The 17,270-nt window shown below is 42.0% G+C and overlaps 1 protein-coding gene across 4 annotated transcripts in view; it reads left to right on the forward strand.

The window, feature by feature from the left end:
- The window catches only part of znf281b (zinc finger protein 281b), a 31,059-nt gene extending 15,485 nt beyond the window's left edge, over window positions 1-15,574 (forward strand). For all 4 annotated transcript variants that reach the window (XM_090202409.1, XM_090202407.1, XM_090202410.1 and 1 more), the window contains exons 6-7: window positions 8,327-8,445; window positions 12,014-15,574. In XM_090202409.1, coding sequence (XP_090058535.1) covers window positions 8,327-8,445; window positions 12,014-13,603 — 1,709 coding nt within the window. In that variant the 3' untranslated portion in view covers window positions 13,604-15,574. The remainder of the gene's footprint in view (window positions 1-8,326; window positions 8,446-12,013) is intronic.
- Window positions 15,575-17,270: the final 1,696 nt, after the last annotated feature.

Raw genomic sequence — 17,270 nt, forward strand, 5'->3', positions numbered from 1 at the left:
AGCACGCAACATTAACAAAAACATAAAAGCCTTCAAATAAAATCATTTACCTTTGAAGAACTTCTGATGTTTTCAATGAGGATACTCTCAGTTAGATAGCAGATGCTCAGTTTTTCCAAAAAGATTCCTTGTGTATTAGAAATAGCTCCGTTTTATACATCACATTTGGCTACCAAAAAAAATCTGAAAATTCAGTCCTCAAAACGCAAACTTTTTTCCAAATTAACTCCATAATATCGACTGAAAACATGGCAAACGTTGTTTAGAATCAATCATCAAGGTGTTTTTCACATATCTCTTCATTGATACATCGTTCTTGGACACATGCTTTCTCCCCTGAATCAAATGGTAAAGTAGAAGCAGCTGGCAATTGCGCACCGAATTCGACGCAGGACACCAGGCGGACACTTGGAAAATGTAGTCTCTTATGGTCAATCTTTCAATGATATGCCTACAAATACGTCACAATGCTGCTAAGACCTTGGGCGAACGACAGAAAGTGTAGGCTCATTCGTTGCGCAATCACAGCCATATAAGGAGAGAATGGAAAACAGAGCTTCAGAAATTCTGCTAATTCCTGGGTGATGCATCATCTTGGTTTCGCCTGAAGAATGAGTTCTGGGGCACTTACAGACAAAATCTTTGCAGATTCTGAAACTTCAGAGTGTTTTCTTTCCAAATAATATGCATAGTCGAGCATCTTTTCGTGACAAAATATCGCGCTTAAAACGGGAACGTTTTTTATCCAAAAATGAAATAGCGCCCCTAGAGCTCTAACAGGTTAAACAAATCAAAATATATTTTATATTCTTCAAAGTAGCCACCCTTTGCCTTGATGACAGCTTTGCACACTCTTGGCATTCTCTCAGCTTCATAAGGAATGTTTTTCCAACTGTCTTGAAGGAGTTCCCACATATGCTGAGCACTTGTTGGCTGCTTTTCCTTCACTCTGCAGTCCATCTCATCATTAACCATCTCAATTGGGTTGCGGTCGGGTGATTTTGGAGGCCAGATCTCATCTGATGTAGGACTTCATCACTATCCTTGGTCAAATAGCCCTTGCACAGCCTGGAGGTGTGTTTTGGGTCATTGTCCTGTTGATAAACAAATTATAGTCCCACTAGGCCCAAACCAGATTGGATGGCGTATCGCTGCAGAATGCTGTGGTAGCCATGCTGGTTAAGTGTCCCTTTAATTCTAAACAAATCACTGACCGTGTCACCGGCAAAGCACCCCACACCATCACACCACCTCCATGCTTCATGGTGGGAACCACACATGTGAAAAACATCCGTTCACCTACTCTGCGTCTCACATAGACACAGTGGTTGGAACCAAAAATCTCCAATTTAACTAATCAGACCAAAGAACAGATTTCCACTGGTCTAATGACCATTGCCCATGTTTCTTGGCCCAAGCAAGTCTCTTCTTCTCATTGGTGTCCTTTAATAGTGGTTTCTTTGCAGAAATTCAACCATGAAGGCCTGATTCATGCAGTCTCCTCTGAACAGTTGATGTTGAGATATGTCTGTTACTTGAACTCTGTGAAGCATTTATTTGGGCTGCAATCTGAGGCTGGTAACTCTAATGAACTTATCCTCTGCAGCAGAGGTAACTCTGGGTCTTTCTTTCCTGTGGCGGTCCTCGTGAGAGCCAGTTTCATCATAGTGCTTGATGGTTTTTGCTACTGCAGCTGAAGAAACTTTCAAAGTTCCTGATATTTTCCGGCTTATCTGATCTTCATATTTTAAACTAATGGACTGTTTATCTTTGCTTATTTGAGCTGTTCTTGCCATACTATGGTCTTTTACCAAATAAGGCAGTCTTCTGTATACCAACCCTACCATGTCACAACACAACTGATTGGCTCAAATGCATTAAGAAGGAAAGAAATTCCACAAATTAACTTTTAACAAGGCACACCTGTTTATTGAAATGCATTCAAGGTGACAACCTCATGAAGCTGGTTGAGCGAATGCCAAGAGTGTGCAAAGCTGTAATCAAGGCAAAGGGTGGCTACTTTGAAGAATCTCAAAATATATTTTGTTTTGTTTAACACCTTTTTGGTTACTACATAACATATATGAAATAATTTCATAGTTTTGATGTCTTCACTATTATTCTACAATGTAGAAAATGGTACAAATTTAAGAAAATCCCTTGAATGAGTAGGTGCATCCAAACTTGACTGGTAGTGTGTGTGTATCTACATACACACACGCAGTGCATTTGGAAAGTATTCAGACCTCTTAACTTTTTCCTTATTTTGTTATGTTACAGCCTTATTCTAAAATTGATTAAAAAGTTTTTTTCCCACGCATCAATCGACACACAATTGTCCCATAATGACAAATAATATTTAGCAAATGTATTAAAAATAAACAACTGAAATCACATTTACGTTAGTATTCAAACCCTTTACGCCTTACTTTGGCAGTGATTACATCTAGTCTTCTTGGGTATGACGCTACAGGCTTGGCACACTTGTATTTGGAGAGTTTCTCCTGTTCTTGTCTGCCGATCCTCTCAAGCTCTGTAAGCTTGGTTGGGGAATGTCGCAGCACAGCTATTTTCACGTCTCTCCAGAGATGTTGGATCAGTTTCAAGTCCAAATTCTGGCTGTGCCTCTCAAGGACATTGTGACTCGTCCCGAAGCCAATCTTGCGTTGTCTTGGCTGTGTGCTTACTTACGTTCATTGTCCTTTTGGAAGCCGAACCTTCGCCCCACTCTGAGGTCCTGGAGCAGGTTATCATCAAAGATCTCTCTCTGTACTTTGCTCCTTTCATCTTTCCCTTAATCCCAACTAGTGTCCCAGTCCCTGCCCCTGTAAAAAATCCCCACCGCATGATGCTGCCACCATCATGCTTCACCTTAGGGATGGTGCCTGGTTTCTTCCAGGAGTGACACTTGGCATTCAGGCCAAAGAGTTCAATCTTGGTTTCATCAGACCAGAGAAACTTGTTTCTCATGGTCTGAGTCCTTTGGGTGCCCTTTGGCAAACTCCAAGCGGGCTGTGCCTTTTACTGAGGAGTGGCTTCTGACATGTTGGTTTCAAACTTCCATTTAAGAATGATGGAGGCCACTCTGTTCTTGGAGACCTTCAATGCTGCAGAAATGTTTTGGTACTCTTCCCCAGATCTGTGCCTCGACACAATCCTTTCTCGGAGCTCTACGGACAATTCCTTCGACCTCATGGCTTGGTTTTTGCTCTGACATGCACTGTCAATTGTGGGACCTTTTTATATAGACAGGTGAGCTTTTCCAAATCATGTCCAATTGAATTTACCACATGTGGACTCCAAGGACACCACATCACCATATCACCATAGTACCCTCCAAGCTCATCATTAAGCCTAAGTCCCTGGGTCTGTACCCTGCCTTGTGCAATTCGGTCCTGGACTTTCTGACGGGCCGCCCCCAGGTGGTGAGGGAAGGAAACATTGAGTCGAGACAGCCTACAGGGAGGAGGTGAGGGTACTCGGAGTGTGGTGTCAGGAAAACCTCTCACTCAACGTCAACAAAACAAAGGAGATGATCGTGAACTTCAGAAAAGCGCAGAGGGAGCACCCCCCCCTATCCACATCGACGGAACAGTAGTGAAGGTGGAAAGCTTCAAGTTCCTCGGCGTACACATCAAGGACAAACTGAAATGGTCCGCCCACGCAGACATTGTGGTGAAGGAGGCGCAACAGCGCCTCTTCAACCTCAGGAGGCTGAAGAAACTTTACTTGGCACCTAAAACCTCACACACTTTTACAGATGCACAACTGAGAGCATCCTATCGGGCTGTATCACCGCCTGGTAAGGTCAACTGCACCGCCATCAACCGCAGGGCTCTCCAGAGGGTTGCAGTCTGCACAATGCATCACCGAGGGCAAAATACCTGCCCCCCAGGACACCTACAGCACCTAATGTCACAGGAAGGCCAAAAAGATCATCATGGACAACAACCACCCGAGCCACTGCCTGTTCACCCTTCTACCATCCAGAAGGCGAGGTCAGTACAGGTGCATCAAAGCTGGGACCGGGAGACTGAAAAACAGCTTCTACCTCAAGGCCATCAGACTGTTAAACAGCCATCACTAACACAGAGAGGCTGCTGCCTACATAGACTCAATCATTGGTCACTTTAAATAATGCCACTTTAATAACGTTTATCTTACATTACTCATCTATTATGTTTGTACTCTATTTTATACTATCACATCTTGCCTATGCTGCTCGGCCATCGCTCATCCATATATTTATATGTACATATTCTTATTCCATCCCTTTACAGTTGTGTGTGTGTGTGTGTGTGTGTGTGTGTGTGTGTGTGTGTGTGTGTGTGTGTGTGTAATATATATATATATATATATATATAAGGTAGTTGTTGTGGAATTGTTATATTACTTGTTAGATAGTACTGCACTGTCGGAACTATCAGCACAAGCATTTCGCTACACTCGTATTATTAACATCTGCTAATCAAGTTGTAGGAACATCTCAAGGATAAAGGAAACAGGATGCACCTGAGCTCAATTTTGATTCTCATAGCAAAGAATCTGAATACTTGTGTAAATAAGGTATTTCGTTTTTTTATATATATATATATATATATATATATATATATATATATTATGAGAGAGAGATTTTTAAAAATGTTTTACAGCGAAAACACAACATATATTTGTTAGACCACCACCAAAAAAAACCCAGCTATTTTTCCCAGCCAAAGATAGTCACAAAAGCAGGATTAGAGATAAAATGAATCATTAACCTTCATCTTCATCAGATGACACTCATATGACATGTTACACAATACATTTATTTATGTTTTGTTCGATAATATGCATATTTATATCCACAAATCTCGGTTTACATTGACGCCATGTTCAGAATGCCTCCAAAATATCCGGAGGAATTATAGAAAGCTACGCCAGATAACAGAAATACTCATCATAAACTTTGACTAAAGATACATGTTCTACATATAATTAAAGATACACTGGTTCTTAATGCAACCGCTGTCAGATTTTTACAAAAAATGGAGTCAACAGAAATACGAAATTAAATCATAAATATTCCCTTACCTTTGATCTTTCATCAGAATGCAGTGCAAGGAGTCCTAGTTCCACAATAAATTGTTGTTTTGTTCCATAATGTCCAATACTAGTGTCCAATTAGCTGCATTTGCTAGCACTTTCAGCTTACGTGCCCAAAAGCTGACGCTGGTCCAGGAGAACTCGGACGAAAACTTCAAAAATATATATTCCAGGTCGAATAAACTGGTCAAACTAAGTAGAGAATAAATCCCCCTAAACTTTTCCTATTCATGAAAATCGCAAATTAAATGCAATGAATATATTCAAACACAAGCTTAGTCTTTTGTTAACAACACTGTCATCTCAGATTTTCAAAATATGCGTTACAGCCAACGCTAGACAAGCATTTGTGTAAGTTTATCATGGCATAATGCTATGCTAGGCTCTGCTGGCAGCAGGCAACATTTTCACGAAAATAAGAAAAGCAACCAAATTAAATAATTTACCTTTTTGAAAAACTTGATGCTTTCACTCAGGAGACTCCCAGTTAGATAGCAAATGTTCCTTTTTTCTAAAAATATTATTTTTGTAGGCGAAATAGCTCCCGTTTCTTCATCATGCATGGCTGAGAAATCGACCGGAAAAACTAACGGCAAACTTTTTTCAAAATTTGCTCCATAATATCGACAGAAACACGGCAAACGTTGTTTAGGATCCATCCTCAAGGTGTTTTTAACATATATATCCGTCGAGGCAATTGGTTTCTCATAAGAAGCGATTGGAAAAATGGCTACCTCAGTATTTTACGCAAGGTTTTCTGCGGGAGACACCATGTGACCACATGCTATATATGGTCCCTTACAGCCATTCTTCAATGGAAATGCCTAAAAAGACGTCACAATGCTGTAGACACCTTGGGGAATACGTGGAAAATGTAAGCTCATTCCTAGCTCATTCACAGCCATATAAGGAGTCATTGGCATGAGGCGGTTTCAAAAAATGCAGCACTTCCTGGTTGGATTTTTATCTGGGTTTCGCCTGTAACATCAGTTCTGTGGCACTCACAGACAATATCTTTGCCGTTTTGGAAACGTCAGTGTCTTCTTTCCAAAGCTGTCAATTATATGCATCTTTTCGTGACAAAAAAAACGGGAAAAATTAAAATAGCGCCCCCTAAATCCAAGAGGTTAAACAACACAATGTAACTCCAAGTCAATCACACTTCTGTGAAATCAAACTGTCCACTTAGGAAGCAACACTGATTGACAATACATTTCACATGCTGTTGTGCAAATGGAATAGACAACAGGTGGAAATTATAGGCAATTAGCAAGACACCCCCAATAAAGGAGTGGTTCTGAAAGTGGTGACCACAGACCACTTCTCAGTTCCTATGCTTCCTGGCTGATGTTTTGGTCACTTTTGAATGCTGGCGGTGCTTTCACTCTAGTGGTAGCATGAGACGGAGTCTACAACCCACACAAGTGGCTCAGGTAGTGCAGTTCATCCAGGATGACACATCAATGCGAGCTGTGGCAAGGTTTGCTGTGTCTGTCAGCGTAGTGTCCAGAGCATGGAGGCGCTACCAGGAGACAAGCCAGTCAGTACATTAGGAGACGTGGAGGCCGCCGTAGGATGGCAACAACCCAGCAGCAGGACCGCTACCTCCACCTTTGTGCAAGGAGGAGCAGGAGGAGCACTGCCAGAGCCTTGCAAAATGACCTCCAGCAGGCCACAAATGTGCATGTTTCTGCTCAAACGGTCAGAAACAGACTCCATGAGGGTGGTAATGAGGGCCCGACGTCCACAGGTGGGGGTTGTGCTTACAGCCCAACACCGTGCAGGACGTTTGGCATTTGCCAGAGGACACCAAGATTGGAAAATTCGCCACTGGCGCCCTGTGCTCTTCACAGATGAAAGCAGGTTCACACTGAGCACGTGACAGACGTGACAGAGTCTGGAGACGCCGTGGAGAACGTTCTGCTGCCTGCAACATCCTCCAGCATGACCGATTTGGCGGCGGGTCAGTCATGGTGTTGGGTGGCATTTATTTGGGGGGCCGCACAGCCCTCCATGTGCTCGCCAGAGGTAGCCTGACTGCCATTATGTACCGAGATGAGATCCTCAGACCCCTTGTGAGACCGTATGCTGGTGCGGTTGGCCCTGGGTTCCTCCTAATGCAAGACAATACTACTCATGTGGCTGGAGTGTGTCATAAGTTCCTGCAAGAGGAAGGCATTGATGCTATGGACTGGCCCGCCCGTACCCCAGACCTGAATCCAATTGAGCACATCTGGGACATCATGTCTCGCTCCATCCACCAACGTCTCGCTCCATTGCACCACAGACTGTCCAGGAGTTGGCGGATGCTTTAGTCCAGGTCTGGGAGGAGATCCCTCAGGAGACCATCCACCACCTCATCAGGAGCATGTCCAGGTGTTGTAGGGAGGTCATACAGGCACGTGGAGGCCACACACACTACTGAGCCTCATTTTGACTTGTTTTAAGGACATTACATCAAAGTTGGATCAGTCTGTAGTGTGGTTTTCCACTTTAGTTTTGTGTCACTCCAAATCCAGACCTCCATGGGTTGATACATTTGATTTCCATTGATCATTTTTGTGTGATTTTGTTGTCAGCACATTCAACTATGTAAAGAAAAAAGTATTCAATAAGAATATTTCATTCATTCAGATTTAGGATGTGTTCCCTTTTATTTTTTTGAGCAGTGTATATACATTTGCCAAATATTCCCGGTTTTTGCTTTGTCAGTATGGGGTATTGTGTGTACATTGAGGAAAAATGCATTTCATCCATTTTAGAATAAGGCTGTAACATTACAAAATGTGGGAAGTCAAGGGGTCCGAATAGTTTGTGTGTGCACGCACAAAAGTTTGGACAACTACTCATTCAAGTGTTTTCTTTTATTTTTGCTATTTTCTACATTGTAGAATACTGGTGAAGACTTCAAAAACTATGAAATAATACACATGGAATCATGTAGTAACCAAAAGTGTTAAACAAATCAAAATATATTTGATATTCTTCAAAGTAGCCACCCGTTGCCTTGATGACAGCTTTGCACACTCTTGGCATTCTTTCAACCAGCTTCATGAGTTAGTCACCTTCAATGCATTTCAATTAATAAGTGTGCCTTGTTAATTTGTGGAATTTCTTTCCTTAATGCTTTTGAGCCCTATTTGGTAAGATACCAAGTCCATATTATGGCAAGAACAGCTCAAATAAGCAAAGAGAAACAACAATTTGGTTCTGTGTCAATGTTGTCCCATTCTTTCTTTAGGAGAGAAGCCCTTCAGCTGTGACCAGTGTAACATGTGCTTCATCCAGAAGTACCACATGGAGCGACACAAGAGGACCCACAGCGGAGAGAAGCCATACAGATGTGACACCTGCCAACAGGTCGGTCAGTCAGTCTGTCAGTCAGTCACAAGGGTAACTCGGTTTTACCCTCAAAGCAGAACAGATTTTTGATTGGCAACCGACCTGTGTTCAAATTTAGTATTTCAATTACTTATAAACACATTTCGAGGTAAGTATTTTTTTTAATGTATTTGGAAATACTTGGAAAGTATTGGCGTGTATTTATTTAATTATTTTCAGGTACAAATATGTAGCCTTTAACACTCACAACAAATTTGGTTACTGATAAGCTCCTAAAATGGAACGCAGTAGCTGTACAGTAAGCTGAACATGAAGTCATAGGTCAGGGTCTCTGCCTTTTCAGCTCTGTATGGGATTCAACTGACAGCCTTTCTAAACCTGAGCACTACTCGCAACAAGAATATGCCCCCAACCCTCCCCCTAATTGGGCTCCTTTTACAAATGTTTTGTCTGAGTGAGGGCAATGCTGTAAATCAATGTGTTCTGAGACGTTGAGAATTATAAAAAAAATACCGCTCTGACGTCATGAAAGGAAACCACACGTCCGTGAGTCCAAATGTGCATTTCACATTTCCATATGATATAACTTGTCATTTGTATATCAACGTTTATGATCACTTTGTTTGATGTACAGTTACGAGGATGACATGGCGTCATACCCTGGGTTCTTCTGAACAGAATGAGCCTGTGTTGGTCATATTGTAAAGAGAATGATCATGAGAACCAGCACCCAAATGCACTCATGACTCTATTCTATGCCCAACAGAAATACGATGCGTCTCTGAAGTTCTTTGTGAAAGTCTAGCACTGTACGATCATATTTTATAACTTCGCTAGTAGCGATGGGGCATTTGACATTTTTATGTTCGAGTAGTCAAGTACTCAAGTTCTTTTTTTTATTTTTTAGAAAAGGGCCCACACTGGGGGGGGTAAATGGTCTAATTATCTATATGCCAACAGTGCGCAACAATGCCTCATTTATTACCATTACAGATAACGAATCCTAATTGCTAAATTGCCTCAGACTCTGAGTGTACAAAGCATTAGGAACACCTGCTCTTTCCATGACAGACTGACCAGGTGAAAGCTATGATCCCTTATTGATGTAATTAATTTAATCAATTTCAATCAGTGTACATGAAGGGGAGGAGACATTATATAAGGATTTTTAATCGTTGAGACAATTGAGACATGGATTGTGTATGTGTGCCATTCAGAGGGTGAATAGGCAAGACAAAATATTTTTGCCTGTGAACGGGTATGGTAGTAGGTGCCAATCACACCGGTTTGAGAGTTTTAAGAACCACAACACTCCCGGGTTTTTCACGCTCAACAGTTTCCTGTGTGTATCAAGAATGGTCCACCACCCAAAAAACATCCAGCCAACTTGACACAACTGTGGGAAACATTGGAGTCAACATGGGCCAAAATCCCCGTGGAATGCTTTCGACACCATGTAGTCATGCCCCAATGAATGGAGGTTAAAGGGGGGTGCAACTCTATATAAAGGTGTTCCTAATGTTTTGTACAGCCAAGAAAAGAAAAGTGCCATTTAAGATTCCCTTATTGAAACCGTAATATCAACTGGTTATATTATGCAACACGATCTTCAAAAAGGTAGTACCCTCAGTGGCGCTTGCTTGTAGAAGCCTATGGCTGTGCAATGGCATAGTCTTGTTTTGTTAATTTAGTAGACAAATACCCTCTTATTTCCCGAGCCCATATTGCAGTCAAGACGCATCTGTTTTATAGTATAAAAAACATGATGTAATATAACAGAATAAAATAGAACGGAATAGTGCGAAGTGACGCGCATCTCGTGTCTGGAACAGTTATTCTCAGAGTTAATTTGAAACAGGTTGAAAGACCAAGTCTTTCAGGGTTACAAACAAATGTCTTTTTCAATATACCGTTGTTCGATTTGGCCTGTTCTTTTGGAATTTTCTAAATGGAATAACAATTCCACTTTGAACTGGAGGGGATGAAATATGCTTGAGTAGGCCTAGGGATAATGATTCTGATGAATATACGCTCTTTGTCAAACTAATGTTTTTGTATAGGGGGTTAAAGCTTAGGCTAACCAATTCTAAATGGCACTAGCGGTTCGCAAAGTAGGGTCCCCGCAGCCATAAACCCTGGATTTTTGTACGATTTCTCTTAAAATCTGATTTTAAATCTAACTTTAACCACATTGTTAAATTTATGCCTATTCCTAACCTTAAATGAAGAGCAAAAATGTAATTTCTGTTTCTGTATTATTTAAATAGGCCATTTTGACTTTGTGGCTGTGGTAACTAGTAATTTCATTTATTCCAAAAAATGCAGCTCATTGTTGGAACACATTTCCTTACTTCAGTCAATTTGTCCATGGAGACACTAGGTAGACCTCTCACTCAAACCCATGTCATTTTTTTTGTTTGATGCACCTAACCCCAAGTCTCATGAATTTTCTTACTATGTTACTGAATGTAACCAGTGTTATTTCAGATTTCTTTCATTGACAAATGCTGCAAAAAGTACAGTAAATGGAAAATGCACATACAATTAAGTGTAATGTTTGGATTCAGTCTTGAAGTCCAGTAAGGTGAACTGTTGTGGATTTCCAAAGTGTTCTCTTTCATTTGCTACCATGATTATACATATGCTTCTCATATTTCTTCTGTTAACGTTTCTATTCGCCTATTTCTTCCGGTAAAAACATTGTGCCCCTATCCATATAGGCCAATTCCCGTAAGTGGAAAGGTTTAAGTACTAAATGCACTTGAACCAAGGTCTGCTTGGTCCTAGGTGTATTTGATATAATGTATTTGGAAGTAAGTATTTGAAAATAGTTTTGTCAATTTAAAGGAATTTATTTGAAAATACTACATAATATGTAAAATAGAAGTAGCTGATTTGGCCACATTATTTGAAAATACTTAAATACACATGTTCTATGTATTTTAGTAACATACTTGAATACGCATTTATTTGAACCCAGGTCCGATTGACAATAGTTATTGATGTCAGTTCTTGATGCTTGCAGTTTATCTCAATCTAGCATGTGTTTGCTCAAAATATCATGGGTGTTCCACACTGTTGGACGCTTGCTATGTGCTCTGTCATCAGACGTTTCAAACCATAACACTTGGTCAAGAGCCAAATCAAATTTTATTTGTCACATACACATGGTTAGCAGATGTTAATGCGAGTGTAGCGAAATGCTTGTGCTTCTAGTTCCGACAATGCAGTAATAACCAACGAGTAATCTAACCTAACAATTCCACAACTACTACCTTGTACACACAAGTGTAAAGGGATAAAGAATATGTACATAAAGATATATGAATGAGTGATGGTATAGAACGGCATAGGCAAGATGCAGTAGATGGTATAGAGTACAGTGTATATACATATGAGATGAGTAATGTAGGGTATATAAACATAAAGTGGCATAGTTTAAAGTGGCTAGTGATACATGTATTACATAAAGCACTTTGGGTGCATCTAACAGTGGGCCGATGCATCTTGCTGTCGTTGAGCCATTTGCTCAATCCAGTGGCTAGAAAGTTTTCAAATACTCTGCACCCCCCCTGTTCCCCTGTAGTTTTTCTCGAGGACAGACCGGTTACTGAAGCACAAGCGGACCTGCGGAGAAGCCATAAAGAAGGGCCCGGACCCCAGCATGTTGGAGCTTGCCCACGGGGACATGGGCCAGGGCAACTACTCACTCACTCAGGGAAACGCTACCGCCACCTCTGCATGCAAGAGGGGCAAGTCCAAAAACGCCGGCGAGGGCGGTGATCGTAAGCGTAAGAAGGCTGCTGCCACCACCGCGTCGTCCGGGGACCTGCACGACTATGGAATGGAGTGTTCCGACCCCAGCCTGCAGGGCCGCACACCCAAGCTGGTGTTCAAGAAGGCTAAGAAGGGCCTCGTCCCCATGGAGGACGGGGGGCAGAAGCTGCTGTCTCAGAAGCAGGGCTCCTTGGAGCTGGCGGGGGGCTCAGGGCTAGATGCCATGGTCCTCCTCCAGGGCTCCTCCAGCGGAGGGGCAAAACGAGGCCCATCAGCCACAAGCAACAACTACGATGACGCCATGCAGTTTGTGAAGAAGCGCCGCTACCTCCAACACGTGGCCAGCAACGACTATGCGGCGCCCTCCCTCCACATGGGCCAGACCCATGCCAGCAGCGTGATCCAAGGCTCGCTGGGACACCTTAACGAGCCCACCCTCACCATGCTGGACACTTCGCCCCTGGACCTCAAGCACCACGACAAGTCGGTCATCCCGGACGAAGTGCTCCAGAGCCTGCTGGACCACTACAGCCACAAGTCGGATGGCACGCACCACCACCACCACGACGTGACCTTTGACCTCTCGGACCACAGCGTCCCGCACCACGTGACCCTGCAGCCAGCGGCCCCTGTCACCCCAGAGCTGGACGACGACTCGCCCAGCGGCGGCGACAAGCAGGTGGTCATGAGTGAGTACTCCAAGTTCCTTCTGCAGGCCCTGGAGCGCACCAGCCACAGCGGGCCCTTCTCCACGCTGGGACCCAGCGGGCCCTTCCCTTTGCTCTCCAGCCCTACGGGGCCCCTCTTCTCCGATAAGCATGTCTACACTACGTCTCCGCTGGAGTGCGGCTACCCGCCCGCCGACTCCTCGCCACTGCCCATCCCCTCCATCTCTTCTTCTTCCTCCTCCTTGTCGTCCTCTAAGTCCCACTACAGCATGGTGGTGGGCTCCCCCTCCCAGCCGGCCTTCCACCTCAGTGGCCTGGAGGCGGCTGGCCACCAGCAGCTCATCCCCTCTCAGGAGCTCACAGAGCAGCTGGAGAAGCAGCACCAGTCCCCTGTGTTCCAGCTCACGCCCCAGGAGCTGACGGCCGCCGGTGGAGCCCCCAAGGAGCAGGGGGCCAAGGGCAACGGGAGAAACGGCAGCTACTCCGACCTGGACACGCCCAAGGAAATGGACCTGCGGGCGACCTACCAGATCGAGAACTTCGCCCAGGCCTTTGGTTCCCAATTTAAGTCGGGCCGCCGCACCCCGCTGGGCTACGGCACTGGGGCCGAGGTCGACCACCGAATACGAACTCCCGTGTCAGAATTCTCAGGGTATACCAGTTTGTTAGCTGACGTCAGCGAGCCAGTAAGTACAGGATCGAAAACCCCAACAAGCCAAAGTTTCAGGTAAGGGTTAAAACGAGGTGAACCTAGTTGCGGGTCTTGTGTTTTTCTTTGTGTCCCTATACCCTTCTACATTTTGTTCTTGTAGCGAGGTCAATTTATTTTTTAAACACTGCCATTAAATGTTGATAACGAGAACTCTACCAGGGGAAGGTCTTCAAGGCCTCAAATGCAATTTTTTATATTCATTTTTTTTTTAAAATCTGTATTTTGTCTTTATTTTGTTAGCGTAGTTGGTATGATATGAACGTAAACGTAGATTTTAATGTAATTTAAACTGAAAAATTAGGGGTTAGCTAAGCTTGATTTTTCTTTGAACTCTTGTTTTTACCAATCATCATACAGTTGTAAAGTAATGATGAATGATGTTAATAATTTCTATAATATTACGTTTGTGGCAGGGAAAGGCCCAGAATTCAAATGGCAAAAAAAGTTCTATATTGTCTGTTACTAGAATCGTATTACTCAGGTATTAAGGCAAAAATTGTGTAATAATAATAATAAAAACTTTGTATTATGAGATGCAATTAGCACACTTTTTTTAAGTGTGCTTTGAGACTACAAAGCTTTTTTACTATTTATCCCTCGAGGAGCGGGGGAACAAAAAGACAAAACAAATTCAGCGGATCTTCCTGTTCAGTTTTCTTCGCCATTGAACAACCCTTTCCTCTACGTGTAGCTGTGTAGAGATTACGGTACTTCTGTGTCAATGTGAAAATGACCGTTCCCATTTCCTCCCCGTAAAGGGCCACATGTAAAACACACGCAGACGCGGATATTTTATACACTCAAGAACTCGTAGTGCACACAGTCCAGGCTCAACGGAAAGAGGTTTCAATCCGCAGACCTTTTTTGTTTATAAACCGTGTCAAGTGATGTTTGTCTAGGCCATGCACCTTTTGGATGGCCCCTTCAGTGGCCCGTGACAAGGAAATGTGCTGGCCCCGTTGGCGACGTTTCAACAACTGTTGTCGCTCATTTTTACTGGGTTCCACTCCACTCCTGGCTGTTAACTTCTTCTTTTTTTTGGTCAGTGGAAATCAAACAAGCACTTTGAAAAACAAAATTGTCATTGAAAACTGAAAACATCCCAACTCAATTAAGGATGTGCAAAACCAAGTGATTATTATTTTTTATTTTATTAGAGGAGAGAACTGTGAACGGGGGTGGGTGGGATAGGGTGGTTTGTTGTTCTGTAGGGAGGGTTAGACTGGGGTTGAATAGATGTATTTTTGTTTTGTGTTTTTTTGACGGTTTGGTCAAGGGGAAGGGTTGTACAAATGATTTGCCATTACTGTATGTAACCCAATGTTCTGAGAAGATCTCTGTATTGATACCGAACAAAAATATAAACAACATGCAACAATTTCAAAGATTTGACTGAGTTACAGTTCATATAAGGAAATAAGTCAATTGAAATGTATTCATTAGGCCCTAATCTATAGATTTCACATGACTTGGCAGGGGTACAGTTATGGGTGGGCATAGGCCCACCTACTGGGGAACCAGGCCCAGCCAATCAGAATGAGTTTTTTTCCCCCACAGAAGGGCTTTATTATTTTTGGTTCCCGAGTGGCGCAGTGGTCTAAGACATTGCATCTCAGTGCAAGAGGTGTCACTGCAGTACCTGGTGATTGGGAGTCTCATAGGGCGGCGCACAATTGGCCCAGCGTCATCCAGGGTAGGCCGTCATTTTAAATAAGAATTTGTTCTTAACTGACTTGCCTAGTTAAAGGTTAAATAAATAATATTACATTACAATCCAAAATACTGCTCAGCGCAAATGAAAGAATTAAGCTTTTTGTGTGTATGGAACATTTCTGGGGTTTATTATTTCAGGTCATGAAACGTGGGACCAACACGTTACATGTTGCGTTTTCTATTTTTGTTCGGTGTAAGTTGTTTCGAGAGGGGGCAGATATTATGCTGCAACACTTCCCACTGGTGTACTAAGACTCTACTGGATGCAAAAAACAAACTATTTTCCCTTTATTTATTTGTAACCTAGCAAGAGTTTTTATTTTTGCAGGGTGTTTTTGAAGTGCAAGTGTTCACTGTACATCAATCTGTCTGTACCTTATGAAATCAGGCCTGATGCATAAAAATTACCTCACTCATACAGGCTCAACGTTATGGTGTGTATATATATATATATATATATATATATATATATATATATATATATATATATATATATATATATATATATATCCCCCAAAAAGGCAGTCCTTCAAACTTTGCAAGAATAAACAATGGCCTTCTTTGTCTTCCGCAGCTCAAGCCATTCTCTCCTGGCAGTCAGGGTTGATATTTAGTTAATTTCCTGTGTGCCCCCCTCCCCACCCCCACCACAGCTGATAGACTTTAAAGCTGCTCAGATCACAGGGAACAAAAGAATGGCTGACTGGCCACTTCACTCCAAAACACACACTATGCTTTTAAAGAAAAGAGGGAGAGCGAGAGACAGATGAGGAAATAAAAAATAGGAATGACCTAAATATACAGTGGGGTCCAAAATTGACAACCTTGATAAAGATCAATAAAAGTGACTGTAAAATACTGATCTATATTGTATTCTCAAACAAATGGGGGAAATATATTAGATTATGCTTCAGTGCCATTATCCTCTGAAGGTGAGGTATTGAAAACAGAGGTATCAATAATTTTGACCCCCACCTTCGTTCTCTGAGCAATTGTATTAGTATTCAATATTGTATTTTCCCCAGCATGCAATATAGCTCAGTATTGGAATTATTTTATACAGCAATTTTTGCTCATTTTTGTCAAGTGTGTCTTTCAGAGATCAATGTACCTCATATCACTGAAGCGTCAGAAAACAGGGACACGTTTCATGTATGTAGTGGAAATACTTGTAGTATAGGTTAAACATTTGTATAATCATGTAACAATGCCTGTGTTTACAATTATAGAAGAGCAATTGACTCGTTGAATTGCAAAATGTATTTGTTTTGTCTAAAGCCTTCACGCCAAGCAGTGTTGCATTCTAGATGCCTCATAGAAACTTTAATTTCTCATGTTATATCCCTTATTTTTGTTACTCGCCATAAATGTGTTGATATGATCTCTAGAAGGATATTGTTTACAAAAATGTACAAAAACACTAAAAATGTATGTTAATTTTTTTGTTTTTGTTTCTACCGATATGCATGATATGTTTTTATGGCTTTTTTTCTTATCGTCACCAGAACACCAAATTTTGTAGCAGATGCCTCCCCATCCCTGTCTTTGTTTTTTTTTGTTCAAAACCCTTGTGATATGATTTCCAGGGCTGTACCTGTTATTGAATTTATAAAACGATTTAGAGAAGCCAATAAAAACATTTTTTGGTAATAAAAAAAATGCCTGTGCAGACTGGACTTGATTGTGATAGTGAAGTCCTCAACACGTCAGCAATGATTTTTGTAAGGGTTTGAACCACAGTAAAGACTGGCAAGAGCTCACATTTTAGATTTTTGGATTGACTCACAATTATATTGGGAGATTTTAGTTACAGGAGCAAAATAATGGAAATATCAATGTTAGTGTAATTTGGACGATGATATGTTCTTTTGTAATCCTTTAAAATCTTCCTGATATAATTATTCTTTAAAATCATATTTTAAGATTCTTTATCAATGCTCTAAATTCAAAGCGGACGCTAACATCGGTACTGA

Source organism: Oncorhynchus mykiss, chromosome 16 (genome assembly GCF_057628025.1).
Source record: "Oncorhynchus mykiss isolate SJ-2025 chromosome 16, ASM5762802v1, whole genome shotgun sequence".
Lineage (NCBI taxonomy): Eukaryota > Metazoa > Chordata > Actinopteri > Salmoniformes > Salmonidae > Oncorhynchus > Oncorhynchus mykiss.